The 21984-nt window shown below is 31.7% G+C and overlaps 1 protein-coding gene across 5 annotated transcripts in view; it reads left to right on the top strand.

Moving 5' to 3' along the window:
- The window catches only part of LOC148610031 (uncharacterized), a 75601-nt gene that overhangs the window by 993 nt on the left and 52624 nt on the right, over positions 1 to 21984 (top strand). For 2 of the 5 annotated variants that reach the window (XM_088541926.1, XM_088541931.1), the window contains exons 2-4: positions 17716 to 17917; positions 18638 to 18879; positions 20089 to 20197. In XM_088541926.1, coding sequence (XP_088398052.1) covers positions 17857 to 17917; positions 18638 to 18879; positions 20089 to 20197 — 412 coding nt within the window. In that variant the 5' untranslated portion in view covers positions 17716 to 17856. Of the gene's footprint in view, positions 1 to 5578; positions 5677 to 6359; positions 6459 to 11732; positions 14858 to 17715; positions 17918 to 18637; positions 18880 to 20088; positions 20198 to 21984 lie in introns of those variants that run through there. The other 3 variants (XM_088541928.1, XM_088541930.1, XM_088541929.1) reach the window with 3 other exon arrangements.

Below are 21984 nucleotides of genomic sequence, written 5' to 3' on the forward strand. Positions count from 1 at the left end.
GCAAAAGGATTATAGGTAGACAAATTTTGATTGCCACTAGAAATAGGAAGAGGTGTGCAGGGTCAGGAAATTCCTACTCTGATAAGATACCACAGCAGGGTTATTAAACGTGCAAGGAACATGGCATACTTTTTATGAGCAACTAGGCGGATGTTTCTATAAAAACAGAGGACGCTTACCCTACCGGTGCACCTGATTCATGCTCCTACAGCAAGGCTTCTGAACACTATTTAGTCGACTTTTACGACAAGCTTAGTGCTGCTGTGGGCCTATTTTTTTGACACCCGAACCAACCTAATTTGAATGCTTGTTTCTTTGTTCGTGTCTTTTTCTTAATCGACTTATAGCGCAAAATGATTTCCAAGACAGGTGTAGATATCATTTACTGCTACATCACTGAACTTGTCTTAAAATTTATGATGGAATGTTTTGTAAGTGCTTTATTTTTTATAAAAAAAAAACAGTTATTGTGTCAGTAATCGTTGTGAAATATGAAATTCCTTCCTCACCGTTAGAATACAACACAAAGTTATTTTTTCAGCATACGAACGTTATAAAACTAAATTGATCAACTATTTAATTTTCATGCATAGTTTTTAATACATGTCTCAGTTTTGTTATCTTTTGTTTTTACGTGTACACATTTACGTAACGTTTCAAAGGTTTTCCCGTGAAGCGCTACTCGTCTGTTTGTTACTATGTATGAAAACGTTGTTTTCAACCATTTCATGGGAATCAATATCAACTACCGCTACAAACTTAATTTGTATAAAAGTTAGCATGTGAAGCTTAAGGAGTGGTGTCTAAGTGTATTACACAAATTTATAAATTTTGGATGAAAAAATTTTGTCAGTAATGGTTGTGACTTGGTGGTATTGACAAATATGAAATTTCCGCCTGAATGTTGGAATGCCAAACTTTTGAGGTGATTTTTTTCAGCATGTGAAAGTTATAAAACCTAAACCTCTTTTCTTAGTTCAAAGTGTTTAAATTTACAGACTATTTAATTTTCATACAACACTTTAGATATACCCATAAGTTTTTCTTTCTTCTTTCTTCTTTTCCTTTTCTTTCTTTTCTTTACTTTCAAATATTTATGTAAAATTTTAAATTATATATGAAATTCTAAACTGAACGTTGGAATGCAACAAAACAAATATGTGAATTTTGCAGCATACGAAAGTTATAATATATTTTTTTTAATAGTTCAGAATTTATAAATTGACAAACTGTTATTTTCATATAACATTTTTAATACATAAGTTTTTTTTTTACATTTTTATTTTATACTTTGACTTTGGCTAATTCATTATTATTTATTTATTTATTTATTTATTTATTTATTATTATTATTATTATTATCACATAATATTTGTATATCGCATTATCAAAGTATACAATTATTCTAAGCACTTAACATATTAAATCATATGAAATACATTTACAATACTAAATTTTGAGAACAAGTGCATATATGAAATTTATGAAACGTTGTAAAGGTGTACCCATGTATAGCTACTGTTTCATTGTTTACAGTGTCTGAAAATGTTATTATCAACCATTGGTACTTAATAATTATGATATACTTAAAATAAGTAAAAACCAACGTCAAAAAGGATAAAAAGTATGAGAGAAAAGTGGTACAAAATCCGTCTATGAATATGTTATTATTTTGGCATTACATGCTATAGAACATAGAATCTGATTCTAATTTCGATCCGATTAGGAAAGGGGGGATAGTTATCCAGCGATATAAACAGAAACAAATGCATTATTTTTAAAATTCGTACATGACAGGCCAATGAAAGCTAGTTTCCGAACATACCCCTTGATAAATTGTTTAAATTTAATAATAAAACCCACGTGAACTATGTAATAATGTCAAAGACCAAAGGTCAAAAACTTGAAAATGCTTTGGCATCAAACATTTATGTTCATATGAAATCACAACATCATTTCTAATTCATGCAATATGCAGAGAACATGTAAACTAATAAAAAGAACAAACAAATCTTCAAAGCAAAAAAATATCTTAAAAAAAATAAATATATCATTCGCGCATAAAATAATTTATCAATATATTTTAGCTTATATAACATCAATGATTCAAGTAAATATAAAATATATAATTGTATGTATGGTAATTAATCTTACTCTACAGAACAGGTTATTACTTTTATTTGTTATCACAATCGATCGAAAACTTTAAGTTTTGTTTTCATAAAGATATGAAGGTCATACAATGTCCAGTATTGGGATTATGCTATTTCATTGTTAAGTTAACAGTTATACACTTAACGCATGGATTTTTTCTTAAAATCAAGTGCTTTAAATTCAGATTTATTGTGAGACTTTTCTCTAAATGGATATAATGACATTTCATAAGCTATAACATCGAATGTATAATTTTGTCTGTTTTTGTCTTGACCACTTATGACCACTTATGCAATAAAAAGTCAAATTGTAAGTATAGTCGTTACCTGTAGATTCGCATATAAATTTTTTTAACAAATGTTATTTCTTCAACTGAAGGTCAGTTTCTTTATCGTAAATAAATGTATGATATGTATATTTTGGCCAGGTAAGGGTGATCTTAGGATGTTTTTCATCTGATTTATAAACAAGATTGGCATTGGTTTTATAATGCCATGGCAGTATTGCCGTCATCAATTCGCGTTTCCCACTACAATTATTTCAGAAGAGTCTTAACTTACAATTTACATTTCGTTTTCTGTGTTCATGTCTTTACTTCCATTTGTTTTATGTTATTTCGTGTTTTTACTTTTGGTTCTTGAGTTATTTTCATCTGTAAATGAAAATAATCATATGCAAATAACTTTTTCTTTTCATAATCCAAAATGAAAACATATTTATTTGACATTGCCTAATATGTTTGCAGTCGAATATTTTGTTTTCACATCATTCAGGTAACTAGATTTAAAACAAGAAACAGAAGAGAAAATTCTGAAAGATTTCTACACAATATATATTGCTTTTAAATAGACCACTCCGCTTTTTGTGAAACTTTTGCTATTTACATTAAGATAAGCTAAGACAGAAGACATCTGAAACGTTCCCAACGACACAACACATTCGGAAACCGTTGATCCTTGTCTTGATGCGATTAGTCCTTAGTCTGAAACAGCAGAATATTCAAGTAGTTTATTAATGACAAGAAAGTCATAGCAGTCCTTCGGTTCCGTGATATTTAGTCAGGAAGACCTATTACCGATGTTTTACGTGATTGTAATTTGAATGCTGTTTTCATGTTAAATTTTGTCTTTTTTCATTGTTAAAGTATCGGAGCGCCATTAGCCATTGGGTTTATAAACTTATTTGATCCCTGTAAGTAATAGTATCACGAATAGTGCTAAAACTATTACAGAAAAAATACTATTTAAAGTTTTCTGCGTCAATTAGTTTTATTTCACCTCAAATAATGAATATTTAAATTCAATTTAGTACCATACTGTATGATTCAGAATACATCAACCGAATTCTACATCTATATCGGTAAGACTGTGGTTGTCGGCATTAAGTATGAATATGGATTTCCCCAGTTAAATAGGTTTTTCAGTCAGTCGGAAGAAGAATGCTTTGACGGGCCGTTTCATTTTATTATAGTTTTCAAATATTGTAAAAGATCAAAATCATGTCCTAATAAAACGAACGGTAAAGATATTTTGTGTGGTCAAAAAATATTTTGGTGTCGTCATTATTTAAAAGCTTATTGTTGAAGCTAAGTACTTAAAAAAAAGATTCATTTTTTTTTTAATTTTTGTAAAATATTTTTGCTGTGTCATAATTCCTAATAATATGAACTGATATCGTTTAAACATTTTTTTTCTATAAAAGCTTCGGTTTTAAAGTGTCTTCAAAACCTATGTATAACAATTCATCACACAATGTAGTTATACCTTATATTTACGTCATTCAAGTGAAATTGTTAATCTTTTGTTTGGCTGATCACAGAACAGTATTGAAGACTATTAAATCCTACTCATGTTCTATTGAACTTAAAACACCGTATGTTTGATGAGCAACGGTGAAAATACAACGAAGACAATACATGGATATTTGTAGAAGTAAAAATTCAAACAGCAATATTCAGTTTTCCCCTCCCCTCGACACTTCATTATATTTAAAGGATATAACAATTAGGACTATAAGTTAAGCAGTAAATATTGTCAACGAATAAAGAAACCTGTATTATGAGGAGGTTTAAAGATATTTTAGGTTTCCGAGTGTAAGTAAAATTGATTGTGTATATGCCCTTTCATAGCTGGTGCTACAGTTTCCCGATTTTTCTTCCGAACATAATAAGTAAAACATAAACTGGTTAGTTATAAATTATATGCATAAGATACATATATTATTGCTTTTGATTAAAAACAAAACAAGTACTATCTTTAAAAAAAGATACCCGACGCATTAAAATTTTGTTGTTTCCTAAGTATCTACATTTCTTTCAAGAAAATAACACATGACACCCTATGTCAAATTTTCGATTGTTTTTTCGCACGCTATTTCAAAGTTTCGATGCAGTATTTTCGAACGCAACTGAGTTAGCAGTATTTGGCCAATCGGGAAACATAATTGCGAACAGGTGATTTGCGTTTCCATAGAAGAGCGTCCTTAAGGTCAAAGGGTGAAAAGCGAAACTATACCGACTGCGTCGGAAAAAGTGGTTTAAAGTCACGTGAATGACCGAAGACACCTGAGGATTGATTTTCTATGTCTATGTAAATTGCAAGTGACAATGAGCCTGGTTGTAAAAGGCGTCTTCATTTTTTGACGTTTGTATGTGGTTAATTACTTGTAACCCCTCGCTATCGCTCCAGATAAAACAAAACGACATAAATGGCAAGCCGTGGTAAAACAATGATAAAATAGAGTTTCTGTGACTATACTTTAATTTAGTACCATGAATGATAAGTCATGATTTTATAAGTAGCACTGAAGCTAAGTATCATGCAAAATGTGATTCATGGGTAAAAAGCCTACATATTTTTATTTTTGATATTTTGTTTGAAATGCCATAGTAAACAGAAATTGACATGTGGTTTTTCATATAACCCTTGCTCTTAGGAGATAAAAATTATATAGAATGCACTGTATATTTCAAAATTAAGGGAGATAACTCTGTAAATGGTGCTCAAATACAATATAATCTACTGGATTTTCAACGTGGATTATCTCCTAAGAGCAGGCAGATTTGAATGAATAATTACACATTTCATATTATAGATCCATAAAACAACCTAATTACAAAAATAAAAATATGTAGCCTTTTTTGGGGTGTATCACATTTTTCAGATTTTGCATAATTCTTACAAAGACTGCTACATAAATACAATGTATTACTTAAACAAAATGCCCAATTAAATTGTTGCACATTTATTTTTTGTTCTTTGTACATACCTTTAAATATTTTTTTCCCCATTTTTATCTAGCTTAATGGTTGGTTTGTTCTCTTTTAGCAAACAAAATTATTTCGTATAACTTGCTTTGGTAACATCGTTCTGTCTGCACTCCGCGATTTAAATAATGCAATAAAAAAACCTGATAACAACAAAATTTAATTATTTAGATTTGACTTCACGGAATCTCTCGGTGATGTATTTTACTTCCTTTTTCGATAGTTTTGGTTGTTAGTACTTCTCATTTACAATTAAGGTTTGTATTTATGTCTTACTTTATTTATGTCTTATATATATGTATGATTGGTATGTTTGCATTTAGAAATTGAGTTATTAACATTATTATAATCAATACTGATTAAAGAGTAATCAAGGGAGCCAAGATTCTAGCGGAAATCAAAAGAATGTAATCCAGGGACAAAGATCAAACATGAAACATGGAAAACAAACACAACGAAGAACATAAAGCAACCAAAAAATACATACAAAGTAACAAAAGTGAATGAGCAACTCGGACTTCACTAAAAACTGGGAGCATGGACCAGGTGCACCGGCAGTGTAAGCGTCTTCTGCGTAGTTTGTACGGATAGAATCACTGGATTACCGGTAAATAACACTATTGAATTATCATGTTAAATACAAATACAGATTTGTGTGAAAATTAAATTCGAACAAATATTTTTCAGGGTTATATTTTATAAGTGAAATTCGAATTATTTCACATCTTTTCTCACTCTCAAGAGGGGGTAAGCAAAATATTTACCTGTCAAATGCAAATGTTAAATGATTTTAAAACCTTATAATTTACATTGTTAAAAGCTAACTGCTAAAAGGTTATTGTCACACCAACCGGCTTGTCACTTAAATAAGCTCTCAAAAAGTTAATGAAATGAAAAGACCTATCGTGATTAGTTCAATTGAATTTACACATGAGTCTCTACCTAAAGTATCGTAAGCTGTTTGCACTTGCTCAAATTATGCATTCATTTGTGATTTCTTTGTTTGCTACATTTTGATTATTTCACTGATAAAGTATAGGTAAGAGATTATCATGTGGCTATCATTGAAAATGCGAGACCTTTTAAAGTGGTACATTGTAAATTCTTCTAGTAGTATATAAGTATTCTAGTGCATGTATATATCTTATATTTTAATATTCACTGTTGTTTGCAGACGTAAGTAGCAGTTTATATAAATATCAGGCAGAAGGTTACCAATGCATGTTATAGACGTACTGAACTCAGATTTTATTCGAAATATTTACTGCATGACAACATAACCCGTTTTAGTTTTTAAGTAGTACTCTAGTCAAGAATCATTCAAAATGTGATTCATGGGTGAAAAGCCTACATGTTTTTTATTTTTGATATTTTGTTTGAAATGCCACAGTAAACAGTAATTAATATTCGGTTTTCCATATAACCCATGCTCTTAGGATATAAAAAAAATTATATAGAATGCACTGTAGATTTCATAATTAAGGGAGATAACTCTGTGAATGACACTCAAATGCAATAGAATCTATTGGATTTTCAATGCGGATTATCCCCTAACAGCAGGCAGATTTGAATGAATAATTACACATTTCATAATATAGACCCATAAATCAACTTCATATCAAAACTAAAAATATGTAGCCTTTTTTTAGGTGTATCACATTTTACAGAATTTGCATGATTCTTACAAAGACTACTACTTAATTTGGTCGTTGAATTTTAAAGATAAAAATAACATGGATCGTGTACAAAATTGGCACTGTGCAAGAGTTACCGTTCTTGATTTTGCTTGATTGGTTGATATTTTCGTGGAAGATGAATGTAAAGTTTTTTTTTTCAAAATACATATCTGAATACAGAAACAACTTGCATTATGTGACGATTTAGAAAATTGGTATGTAGACCGAAAGGGAATGATTTTCAGCACTTTGAGTCATCTCTACTATTGGCAATGTCTGAAATTTATATGGACTGGTACTTTAAGCATATCAAATAAGAAACTTCATTTCGGTTGAACTACATACATGGAACCAGTACGCAAATTCACAACTTTATTTACCAAGTTAGGTCAAGACTTCCTTAGAAAGAGAAATAAGTTCCATGTTGGAAAATCTATGTAATCCTTCAGCTACGGTATAGATCGTTGAAAACGAGTTGGTAGAGGTGACATATCCTGTAATTCAACACTAATGCTAGTTCCACTTTGATAGTCCTCCAATGCATGTTGCATGTGGGTAAATGGTGAACTGTGATGATTACATTTAATATTGATATATATTTTCTTGTTTGCTGGTTCTTAAACATTTCCGCCAGTATCTGAGTTCGTGTTATGTTGAAAGTTACCATGCATATTCGTGGGTATTGTGCATGTTGTTTTGAAGTTTGTATATTATATAAAGTCTAAAGGAAATTACCAACCAGTAAAATTAATGCATACATATATATTGTTTTAGACATAATACGTAAAAGTAAATGTATTTAACAGTAACCCTTTCGTCTAGTGATATTTTAGAGAATTGCATTGGGAAATTTTGAAGACGCATATTTAAAATACTGCATGTTTTCCTGCTAAACCCACGAAAGTTAGTTTTATAGGTACATGTTAACGTGCCGCATTTATTCAGATTGTATTAAAACTTCCTTTTTAATCCATCAAGGTCACACGAAATTTAATTTTAATATCGGTGCACAGAGGGTGTGCAGACTTTGTACATAATGAATACTTTCAGACATTCAATGTACTGTATTATATTGGTAAATTCAATCTACCACACATGTATGTCGTGTACCGTTGGCTTTTATCTAGTACTTTTCGCTCAATCGAATCTATAAGTATCAGACTCTGTAAGAATCAGGCTCTGTAAGAATCAGACGGTGGATCAATATGTAATGGTATGAAACATCAAATTCGACCACTGCAAACGTACGATTTTCTTCGGTTGCTAATTTTCGCGGAGTTGGACAAGTGAACATATTCGCGGGTATTAATTTTCGCGATTGAAAAAATCATCAGCATTATACACGCGCAATGTTTAAAATCGATTTTCGCGGGTACTAATTTTCGCAATTTCCGTCCACCGCGAAAATAGGGAAAATAAGTACACTGCGGAAATTAGTACGTTGACAGTTTTTTTACCGATGAAAAAGGAGTAAACAAGATGATCGACATTATTTGTCATATTATGTCGGTAAAATTGGTTATAATTACATTGGAATGCACTTCAAATAAACATGAACCTATCTATCGAAATCCTACATTTCCTAACATTCCAATGAAAAATTTCCTAACATATCCAGTCAAATAGTAGTTATTAGTCTAAGAGAAGACTTCTTGGAGTGAAATACATGTATATATGGTCGGAAGGTTTTGGCATGTATGTTTCAGATTTTTTCCAATTTGCCTGACAGGATTTCTCGCAGCGATCCTTTACCTTTACTTCTTTTAAAAGTCGCTAATATTGTTAGCGACTTCTTGCATTCGTAATTTAGTACTTTATTTTCCCATATGAGTTGCATAGTTATGTATTAATACTCCGCGTTATGTTGCACGTCTGTGTCGTGTTTATCGCCATAGCGTTATAGTTCTAGCTTCACACGAGATAAAAATGTACCTCGTACATTTATAAATTTCGTACACGTGTGTTTTACGTGCGTTTCTTGAATTGTATGAGAACGGGAAGTGTACATGAAATTATCGGTTAGCATTGAACATTACCCAGTTTTCGATTCCGGCACAAGGGCTCGTTACAAGACTAAATGGGTCATATACATTAGCCCGGCCCCGATATCTATAAATATTCATTACCAGTTGTTTAATCTGGTTCCTAATCTGATTGTCTGGTCAATATCATAAGCAATCCAAAGATCGCTAGATGTATCTCTTTTAAAATATATCACACACACGTTTTGATTGAAAGTTTTCGTATCAAGGGAACCAAGATTCTAGCGGAAGTCACCCGATTCATAGACATGTAATTTATTACATGTATCTGCCCGATTTTAGAGCATATCGCATTCGTGCCATTTCGGGTGTTGAAAGTAAGCCAAAATCAGTGGCAGAGAATATTTGACGATAAGCGACTTTGAAGACTTCATTCTTTGATTAATTAGAGATTTTCAAAAAATTTGTAAAGTTCTCGATTATGATTTTAAAGTTTTTAGTTTCAAATACAGATTTTTCTTAATTCTAAAATGGAATATTTTAAAGAGTTCCATTCAAGTTTTCAAATCGTCTCACATTATTCTTTTGTGAAGTTTACTCTATTTATATTTAATCAGTATGTTTATATTCATGACGAGACGTTGATAAACTATCTATCTATCTGGACAAATAAATTAGGAAATCACAATTACATTTTAGAAAAAGTTGCAACTTGCATTGTAGGTACAAATAACACACATTCTGAGTAAATACTAAATTAAAAAAAAAACATTTTGTACTGTTCAACATAGCTATCTTTTGTTGTTTTAACATTAAGACTCGATTATTATGCTAGGTTTACGATTTGCTTCAAGGATGTAATTTGTCAAAGATTATGTTAATCTTTACAAGTATATGAATTTAATGTGATGAGTGTTTTGTTTCCTATACAGTTTTTATTGACATCGAGGAGTTCGTACATGTGTCCGTAACATCATTTTTCAATATTGAGTTTCCTTTATTAAATACAAACTGTTTAAGTGACTGATCCAGGTGCATTCGGGACTTTGGACTCCTACTTCGTTGAAAATGTTTATGTCGATCGTGTATTTGTCGGTAAAAAATGATCAATAATTACATGGAACCCTTTGATCTGGATCCGCTATTAGATGTGTATTATACATGTGGTAACATCATGGACAATATTCACGAATTTCACACCAGGAAGACAAGCGGGCAAACATGTATCTACGCAAACAAAGACAATTTGCAACCACCATAAGTTCTGCACTGTTAACCACGTACCTCACTTTGCTTCTATTATTTGATATGTACATGCGTTAACTAATTTTATGTTAACTGTTTTTGTGTGCACCTTGGTTCAATCAATACAGTGTTCTAAATCTATCTAAAAAAGGAATATCTTCTGCTAACGTTTAACTAAGCGGCCAAGGCAGTTTATATATAGTTAACATTTGGTTTCCAGCATTTTGAATGGGCACATGCGGTTGATAAAATAACGGATTTTAATTTGCGAAACGAAAATATTGAATTAACCCACGAATTGCCTTTACCAACTTAAAGTTCGTTTTGTCAAAAATATATTCCATTCCGTAAAATTAGTGACCTAATTCAAAATGGCGGATAACTGTCCGTATTACAAATGTTTTCTATGTATTTAACAACAAAAAAAAAGATTTTATCGCTTGATTACCGGTGGGTTAAACTTCTTTTATGTAAATAAAAGACATAAAATATTTAATAACACGTGCTTAGCTTTTTCACATTTGCGGTGGCTTTCAACATGTCAGATGCTAGAAGTTAGAAAATAGCTTGCAAGGCAGTCACTAGCACTGCTGGAGGAACAACATGAGAAGTATTTGCTTATGAAAATTGCATAGATCATGTATACGTATGATACTGACACTTGGATGACTTTTCATTCAGAATTGACAACTGATTTGTTCAACGTGTCATAGTATTCCTTTCCACTTTCGTCTAATCGATGGTAAAGGAAAACTATTGACCAAACTTTACGACAAACGTGATGACTTTTCATTCAGAATTGTCAAATTTCCTTTCATCTGTGGCAACATCCCTTCAGCACCTGTTTATGGAGTGTTCATATCACAACTCATACGTTATGCCAGAGCTTGCCGAAACTACGCAGACTTACTGTATCGCACTAGAATTCTAACAAATAGGCTTCTGGAATAGGGTTATGTTGATACAATATTGAAGTCATCATCACAAAGGTTTTATGGTCATCATCATGAACTCGTGGATCGTTATGGTGTATCCATCTGCGCCATGAAAACTGATTTGTTCAACGTGTCATAGTTTTCCTTTCCTCTTTCGTCTACCCCGGACTTGAATTTTATTGGCAACTCGGCGGGTGTTTCTAGAAAAGCAGAGGACGCTTACCCTTCCGATGCATCTAGTCCATGCTCCCAGTTTAGTAGAGTCCGAGTTGCTCATTTGCTTTTGTTACTTTGTATGTATGATTTTAGTTATGTTCTTTGTTGTGTATGTCTGTTTTCCATGTCTGGTCTTTGTCCTTGGATTACATTCTTTTGGTACCCCTATAACCTTAGTATTTTATTTTTTAAATGTTTTTTGTAATACTTGTTTTTGTTTTGTTTTCTATTTATATAGAAAAGCAGCAACAAACAAATATTGTTTTGACTTAAAACGCATGAAAATATTCTCGTAAATAGTATTTGGTGACATGGCCTTAGAAGAATTCAAAATGTGAACGAAGTCTGGAAGGAATTCATTCTTTCTACAAAAGATTATGATAGCAAACATGTATTACTGCTTTGGTCGTTAACGTTTGCCATTGGTGTCTCTGGTTCATCTGAACTTTTTGTTATTTTATATTTAAATTAATTATATTGAAACGTCATTATACTCAACTGTATATTAAGAAATCCCGGTTCAAACATGACATGTATTAGGTTTTGCAAATATTGATGTTCTTATATTAATCTAACCCGGAGGCAAAATTTCAGTTAGAAATGTACTATCAAAACCAATCGATAAATTGAAAGGCATTAAAAAGCGATTTGTTTTGGACATGAAGTTGTTTCGTTTCATTTCATTTTATTAATAATTATCATTTTTTTCTACGGAATAATTTCAGTACAAACATATTTTGGATAAAGTAAAGGGATTATCTAATGTGTACTCAGGTTTATTTTATTGTCTCTAATTATGAAAAACAGATATCATTCATCATTTATATATAGGTAAGCATTAAATGTAGTGTAATTTTGATTTATTAGATACGTTAATAATTTACAGAATACAGTGGCTGATTCAGTGGGGGATGCAGGGGGTTGGTACCCCCCCTTTTTTAATGGAAAACTTGTCATTTTCATGTGAAAAATTGACAAAAATGGCAAATAATTTCCTAGCACCTCTTTTTCTGAGGAATCTCGGCTGCAAACCCTCCCTCTTTTTCAAAGTGTCTGGATCCGGCCCTAAAATGTACCAAGTAAAAATGTTCTGATATCCCATACTGTGAATTTCACTCTCGGACTTTCTCCAGCCAAAACGTCATGCACAACAGTATGAATATCAATTCCACATTCATAAAATTTCGAATGTATGTTAAAAATAGCAACGAAAAATTCAGGAACTCTTTATAATAAACATAATAATCAATTGGTTATCGTATAACCAAAATATAATCACTTGTGCAAAGAACGCATAAAGATTGAACTCGTGCGCGGAACAAGTTCCGAAAACTCGTTAAATCTTGGTTTTCTTTGGAAATCGAAAAGATTGCTAAAAAAAAACACTATTTTGGATAAATTTCGCATGTTTTATATAGAAAATGTAGTTGCAAGATAAAAACAATATATGAACATTGCCGAAAACATCAATATATTTATGTGCTCGCTTCGATACAGTCAGATTCGCTCGGGGATCCTCCGATTTGACTGTTCCTAAGAACTCGTCAAATAAATTTGATATTTAAACATGTATTGTATAAATATTTTTTTTTTAATTTTTGATATTTTATTTCAATCTGTACATTTGTTGGTGGAAAACATCGAATACCGGTACCTTATCCCGGCCCCGTTTAAATTAGTATAATAAGAGAATTCATTTATATTTATTAGAGTGGATAGATTTTGTTAGTACTTGTTAGTATAAAGGTACATGTACTGATAACAATAATTGACATTTAAGTAATATGAAACAGATTGATATTTTGTATTAAAAAAGGATAAATGGCTAGAAAAAAATAAATAAAATCTAATAAGCAGAAAAAGACAAACAAAAGAAATACCGAAAAAAAAAATAATGAAGGATAGGTGTCAGGTCAGATCTGGTCTGTTGAAATAACAAATGTACCTAAATATCAGATAATTACAATATGGTCATAGTGAAGGCAAGTATTATGTGTATTTACATATTACATATATATTTCATAATTAGAAATATTTACATATATAATAGCAGATATGAAAGGACTACAGGTCAATTATCAATTTATTATTAATATTATAAAAGTATTGTATAAATATTTCCTAAAGTAAATCATTTGTAACATTAATTTAAACTGATTAATCCAAAAGGCCTTAAAGGTTCTTTTAATCTGGTCAATGGTTTCTATTAAAGGGGGCAGCTGTGCGGTACTTATATTTCGCGTTTTTTTTTTCATCCGACTGGATTTCCATTTGGCTTATCGAAGTACAATTGCTCTCGGTGTTTATCCTTGAACAACGTTAAATAGTAAAACATTGTTGACTGTTCATTTCGGGAAAAAATAATATATTACCCCTCGATAACAACTATTGCTTTTCAAATTGCTCACGTACTTCTAATAGATGAAACTTCGCGATGTTCTCATGACCATTCAGCAAATATAACGAGAATTAATACATCAAAGAGACGACAAACCCACCGGGATGAAAAATATCAGCAACAATTATCAAAATTTAATTTTATAAAAAATGATCAATTTAAGAATGCGTCCACTCTGGTTTTCCACAGAAGACAAATTCTGACCGCACATTTTTTTACATTATTCGCAATAGGAACACCTTGTGGACGCAACTCATCAGAAACCACTAAATGGAAATTGGCCAAATTTTGTAGGATTGTTTGTCACTATAAGTAGTTGACCATACTTAACCGCTATTTTGATTCGACAATTTTTATAAGAGTTATGGGACTTTGTTTATTTTTCATGTTCTTTTTTTTTGCCTAACTTAATTTGAATCATTAAGATACATTAACCTTGAATAGCCACATAGACTTATGAAAGCACATAAGTTTTGAATCTGCTATTTATACAAGTGTCAAACATTTGTAATACAACTCTTTCTACAGCGGCGAGGGACATATGGCTACACGTAGCATTCTTGTTCAGATTAGTCAATTGGTTTAATTATTATATTTGATTGGTCTGTGTAAAATGATTCCCGGGGTGAATTGACAAAAAAACAAAAAACAAAAAACAAAAAAACAAAAAAAAAAGAAACAAGAAAAGAAAACAAAAACACACCGATATTCATTTTATATAAATGTCAGTTATCTGAGTTTATGATATATTTTCAAGTAGCCTAAAATAATGATTTTTTGCATTTTTACTTCATTAACGACACCTATATTGCCTAAATAAATGTGTTCTTTTACCAAATCTGTTTAAAATATGAAATCAAACTTTTTTAATTTTTGGTTTTTTTTTCTGCTTTCTAGATGTGGGCACCAAACATTTATATTCAGTATTAGTTATTCGCTCATTTCAAACTAATAAAGGATTTTAATAATCGCATGGACTTGATATGGTGAGTAAGGGTAGCTTGAAAATCAAATTGTTCTTTTCATTAATTGCTTTCGCGCACTCATAAACGCGTTTTGCCCTATATTCTCATTTACATCCAAACGTTATAGCTATGTATGTCAATTGTAACTTGGGGGGGGGTGTAAAATTTCAATCACATGCGCTGCTGGTACATGATTTTACCCAGCATATAAACTAGCGGAGTGATACATTGTAATACAGGAAGGTTACAGGTCTGCGGAGGAGATTGGAATAATAGCTGACTTTTCTGTGGAACCTTAAACAATTCGAGGTTTAACATTTGCAATACAAAATGTGATGCGTATGATATAGGTACCAGTGCCGGATTCAGAAATTTATAAAAAGGGGATAGGGGGTTCTGATCCTCACGATAATGCAAGGATATCATTTGTTTATTTATTTTTTTAAAATTCAAATCATTTTACAAATGATTTGTTTCAAGTTAAGAGTTTACTTTCTCAGTATTTCTGTTCTTCGAGCACGCATGAAATAATCTACATATTGCATTACCACATCGTAAGCTACATGCATACATTTTGTGTGTACTTCTCTGATTATGGAACCTCTCTAATTATCTTGCTTAGCGAATACAGTAAAAGGTCCTTTCTATGGGTTAATACAAAATAATTAAATTTTCGTTTGACATGGCGAGAGTAAGAATTCAAAATTTTAATCATAAACGGATGAATAAATAACTGTTTATTCTAACAAACAAATCATCGTGCTTTAGTTCAATGAACTTATGTCATATGCACTTATGGTCATTAGGTACTTGTAATCTGCCCACAATTCACTCTTTTTAGTCTGTTTTTGTTTTGTTTTTTTTCTTGAATAGTATATATGTTGTAGTTAAATTGTTTTATGTGTCATACTTTGTGAATCTTCATAAAATGGAGGAAATAAAGACAATCAATCAATCAAGAAATGAAATGTATGGCAAAATGTTTAAACCAGATCTGTCTAAATCGATCAAATTATACAGCCCAAAAGAGGTTCGATTTAGACAGTTCTCAATATAGTTGATTTCAATGGAAAATATTGTAGTCTTAATGTAATGGTTGAATTCATAGTATTACGAAAAACCAGATTCTGTCCCGGACACGCCTGACATTAAACCACAAAAACTACCTATGGCTACAATGTGGCTATCATTTGTTTATTTTTTTTTTAAATTCAAATCATTTTACAATTGATTTGTTTCAAGTTAAGAGTTTACTTTCTCAGTATTTCTGTTCTTCGAGCACGCATGAAATAATCTACATATTGCATTACCACATCGTAAGCTACATGCATACATTTTGTGTGTACTTCTCTGATTATGGAACCTCTCTAATTATCTTGCTTAGCGAATACAGTAAAAGGTCCTTTCTATGGGTTAATACAAAATGATTAAATTTTCGTTTGAGACCTTGAATAGTTTTATATAAATAAATAATTTCAGCACTGGATACCTTGTCACGTTTTAAATGATTTTTTATTTACGAATTTAATCAATTATCAATAAGATCAACTTTTGAAAGATTTCGTTTCGTTTCTATTCAAACAGCCATGGCGAGAGTAAGAATTCAAAATTTTAATCATAAACGGATGAATAAATAACTGGGTTTATTCTAACAAACAAATCATCGTGCTTTAGTTCAATGAACTTATGTCATATGCACTTATGGTCATTAGGTACTTGCAATCTGCCCACAATTCACTCTTTTTAGTATGTTTTTGTTTTTGTTTTTTTCATGAATAGTATATATGTTGTAGTTAAATTGTTTTCTGTGTCATACTTTGTAAATCTTCATAAAATGGAGGAAATAAAGACAATCCATCAATCAATCAATCTAGAAATTCTAGAGGTTGACTTGCTAGTTGTTCATTGGAGTATTAGAGAAAAGTCACTCTTTGTTGAGAAATAAAATAGTGAAACCTACCTGAACCACACACTTAGAAGTCAATTATTTAAGTTGAAATGTATGGCAAAATGTTTACACCAGATCTGTCTAAATCGATCAAATTATACAGCCCAAAAGAGGTTCGATTTAGACAGTTCTCAATATAGTTGATTTCAATGGAAAATATTGTAGTCATAATGTAATGGTTGAATTCATAGTATTACGAAAAAACAGATTCTGTCCCGGACAGGCCTGACATTAAACCACAAAAACTACCTATGGCTACAATGTCAAACAAGTGTCATGGAGACAAAACACAAAAGTGGGTATCAGGCGGAGTGAAGAGATTATTATCGTGGCATTATCCACTACGACAGTTAGAAAAGCAAATACTTCATATAAAACAAATGTATTAAAATGGGCATGTTTTTGTGCCAATTGTTTTTCATTGGCGCCAAAGATGCGCTATTTTCGGGGTAACCGTTAAGTGAAGTTAGATATAAAGTTTCAACCAAACAATTTTAACGATTTGTACTCATAAAAACTGTAAGCCTCGAATTTAGAACCAATTTCTATATAATAATAGTTACATTGTATATAAAGTACATTGGGGGTAGAACAGAACTAAACAATATGGACGATTTTTAAGATAACTAAATATCTTTTTATGCTCTAAATGTAATTTGGACTTTGAATCTACAGCGCTGGAGTTTTAATCTCCAGCGCTGGACTTTAAATCTTCAGCGCTGGACTTTTTAAATTACAATCTCTTATCTCTGTGAGACTAACAGGGCTCCGTAAGTTACTTAGTGACAATGTATTAACATATATGCTGCATGTTTGTTTAGGCATTATTCAATATTTTACATTATTGTTGTTATATTATTCATAATTTACAATTATTATATGGTCATTTTACAAAAAAAAATCATTTTTGTGTCTTTAACATATATTTCAGCCCTTTGCCCAAAGTCTACCCAGACGTAAAGGATATCACGTTGGCAAGAGTCCGACCCAAGAAACCTGAAAACGAAATTCCGATACACATACAAGAATACCCCAAAAAGCAACTCTGACACTACACACCCAATAATAGAATATGGTGACAACACTCATCGCTGTATTGGTATTAAGTAATATTGTTATCGCTGAATCTTCCAGTAAGTACATTTATTTTCTTGAATATGCGTGCATTGATTACTGCAATTTTGCTATTGCATTCATTGTTTGATTTGATTAATTTGTGTAATAATCTAAGCAAACATTGAAAGTTAAATCAAATATTTATGCGATTTTAATTATTGCGTAGTTAAAAAGTACTAGTAAATCCGCTGTTCCCAATAATTTGTATTTCATGATTTCATAATTTACAGTGTTTTATTTGTTATAATTTTGCAGCACGTGTGTGTAAAAATATTAAGTATTAAATGTAATTCGTGAGTATTTTCGTAAAATGTCAACCGACAGATCTGAAAATATTGTACAAATTCCACTTAATCAAGGGGTCCGTGTGTTTGAACACCATTATGGTCGACAAATTTTGTTGATTTTGGGTGAAATGGACAAAATGAAAGGTTGAAATTCGTCCTCTATAGCTACAATGTAGCTTATGAGTTTCAGAAATACACCATTTCTCTTTTTATGCGAAATGACGTCTTTTACATCTCCAATATTGCAGAAATTTGATAAATATATAAATGTTAGAAAAATTGCATTTTTGATAAAGGTACACGTATCCCCTCTCTGTCTCATGTATATTTTAATTGCAGTGTAGTAGACTTTTCTCACAACAAAGATACGACAATTCCTATACACGTATCTATTTGATTTACTTGTACTTTTGATACATGAAGTACAAAATTCAATTTATACCCTTACAGCTCTCCAAGATATTTCTTTACTACATAAAAAACAAGATGATACCCTGGAGCAGGTCAGAAAAGAACTATCGAAACAAGTCAGGAAACGCAGAGCATCGGGGTCAGAACTATTTTTACAAAAGTCAGAGGCTCTAGAATTCTTACAACCACGTCATCGACAGAAGAGGAGTCTGTCAGAGGAATGCGACGAAGGTTGCGACTTTGAAGAAGTCGAGGAGGTTGTGGAATCAAAATCTCGAGTGGTGAGTTTAACGCTGCTACGGGACATTAAGGAGAAATCATTTGTTATTCGGATTTGTTAAACCCTCTCGACGTGACTGTCCTGAGTATTTATATTTCTCAAATTTGATTTTGGCAGTTTTAATATCCAACTACTGAAAAAAAACAATAAACATAATTATGATATAATAATACGTCTCTGGCATTTGATTGACCTAATATTCAGGGAAGTTAGGACTATAAAGCCGAGCAGTTGTCTATCATATCATGGGTTGAAATCTAAAATATAACTCTCTCGAGTGGAGAAATCTTGAAAATCCTTCGAAACTGAAGGAAAATCCATTTGTAACTTTGAATTACATATACATTTTTGGAAGCTATGGATAGATTGACTTCTCTATATGCTAGACAATTATTATTGACAAGAGGATAATAAAACACTTTTTTTCTGATTAAAATCTATGAGTTCGGAGCGTTTTCTTAGCTCGGTGAAAAAATATGAAAATAGCTTAAGTAGCTATAATTAATAGACTAATAAAGTAGGGCTATCGAAGCTGTTTGAACTTGTTCTTGTATTATATTCAAGGGCAGTAATGTTTAGTCAAGAACATTCGTATTGGACCGCGGTAACGCTTAGGTCCTATCGCTGAGGCGAAGCATCCAAATCTGGATTGGTTCGTCGAGAATAAAGGTTCCCCGAAGGGAAGGGTGTAGGTACTGGGGGAAGTCGTAAAATACCCAATCTATTCTTAAAAAAAAGGGTACCTGAAGAGCAAAAACTTTGGTTGTCGTAACAGGATACGCCCCTCCTTTGGAAGGGTATATTTGGCAGGAAATTCGTCGCGTGGAAATATTGTATATCTAACGTAAGTTTGAGGTCATGTGAGATCCGTAAGATCGACAGTCAAGACCGTAAAACACCCCAATCATCATCATCATCTAACGTAAGATTTGCATGATTCAGATTAATTCAAGTATATGTACTGAATACAATCAATTTCACGTACACGTACCAAAGACTATCTTGTCATCAGCAGTGCCCATTAAGAAATCTTACCCTCACGTGGAATCACAAGCTAAGTTAATATGTGGAACATCAGGGAGTGTATATTTAATAAAGTCCCTGGATACATGTATTTGTCACCTTAAAAATACCATTGCAATATGTAATTTATGTACCCTGTAAGATACACGCACAAACAATTATTTAATTTATCGTGATTTTTTTTCAGAGAGCGTACATGTTTGAATACAACTGTGAACGTCAAAGCTGTCCGGCTGGTTGCTATGACAACAATGGAGATTATTCACATAACCATAATTTGGACATTCAGTGTAACCGTAAGTTACATGTAGCTTTGGATTCTCTAGATAGTTTCATTTGTAAAGCTGTCGACGATTTTTCGTTAGTTTTCTACACGAAGAGAGAATGCAGTATCCGTAATCAAATTTAAGTATACGTCTAACAAACATCTCAACAGTATACCTAGCTATCCCTTTAGTGCAAAATTTTGTTAAGTTTGTGCAAAATATTGGCAAATACATGTATGACCAAACCTTAATCCGACAATTTCTGGCCATGAATCGGAAACCTCATTTTCCAAATTTATGGATCTGTCCATACTATGTACTATGTCTTTAACACACTTGGGTCATATCACATCTCATACATGTATATTATGCCAGAGCTTGCCGTAACTACGCAGACTTTTTGTATTGCGCTAGGCTTCTTACAAGGAGGCTTCTGGAACAGGGTTATGTTGCTACAAGATTGAAGTCATCACTGCAGAAGTTTTATTTTAGTTACTTCATGTTCTTTGTTGTGTTTGTTTGTGTTCCATGTCTGGTCTTTGTACCTGAATTACATTCTTTTATTTTCCGCTAGAATCTTGGTTCCCTTGATTAGTCTGTGGTGCAGGGAGAGTTCTTTGTGATATCATCACTTACCTATGATTTGGTTTTGGTTGAAAAAAAAATCCATTGAGTGGCATGGGGCATCAACTTTAACCAAGGTTACAGCGGTAATCAAAAGAATGTAATCCAGGGACAAAGACCAGACATGGAAAACAGACATACACAACAAAGAACATAAAGTAACTAAAATCATACATACAAAATAACAAAAAAAAAAGAGGTTTACATATAAATATCATTTCAAATTTATTCTTCAAGTAAAACAGTTATAAATTCACATATGTAGACATTTGTAAAAATAAATCTGATAGATCCATTCTTTGTAAATTCCGTGTTAGTGCCCATTCTTTAGCAATAGAAAAGGGGAGCTATTGCAAAATAGATAGAAATAGTAGAACTTGTAATTCGTGTAAAAATGGTGATATTGAAGATGAACACCACTTTTCTCAATATGTTCCCACTATAACCTACAAAGAAACAAATTAATAGAAGCTAAATAAAGTTGATAATCTTGTATTCTCTAATTCATTTTTTACAATGAAAGAATTAGTTTCCCTATTAAATAGTTGCCCATTCAATGTAATCAAACTAATTACAAAATTTACGAAAGAATGTTTTGAAATCAGAATAAATACATAAATTTATTAAACTGTATACCACTGTTGCACCTTGATCAAATTATTGTTCATATTAATATGTCATATTACTTTTATTTGCGCTTTGTTTTGTATTGCATTATGCCATAACCATTTAATGTAAATATGTTTGTGCTAATAAATATTGTCTATTGTCTATATAAAGTATGAGTTCTTTTATGTTAATGAAACATTTGACAAAACCAAAATTGGATGTAAAATAACAAAGCTATAAAATTTTGAAAATTGGGATTCTTATCATGAAATTGTTAATTGTTTATTTAGTTGTTTATTTGCTAACCAATTTGACACTTAATTATGTGCAAATTAGTGAATATGACATCACTAATGATATTGCCGAATTCTCCTAGCATAGCATAACTCTGAAAAATTCAGATGTTACTAGAACTGTCGAATTTGCGAAGTAAATTATGTACACAGTGTACATACATTTTAGATTGAAACATACCGTTTTTTGTTTATGGTTACAGACCACCAATTCAACCAATGAGCATTTGGAACGTACACAAAAATAGTCCTACGCAGAAATTACCCCTGTTCCTCATAGTGCTGTGAAAA

Source organism: Perna viridis, chromosome 8 (genome assembly GCF_037379345.1).
Source record: "Perna viridis isolate PV_CMFRI_1.1 ecotype Kerala chromosome 8, ASM3737934v1, whole genome shotgun sequence".
Lineage (NCBI taxonomy): Eukaryota > Metazoa > Mollusca > Bivalvia > Mytilida > Mytilidae > Perna > Perna viridis.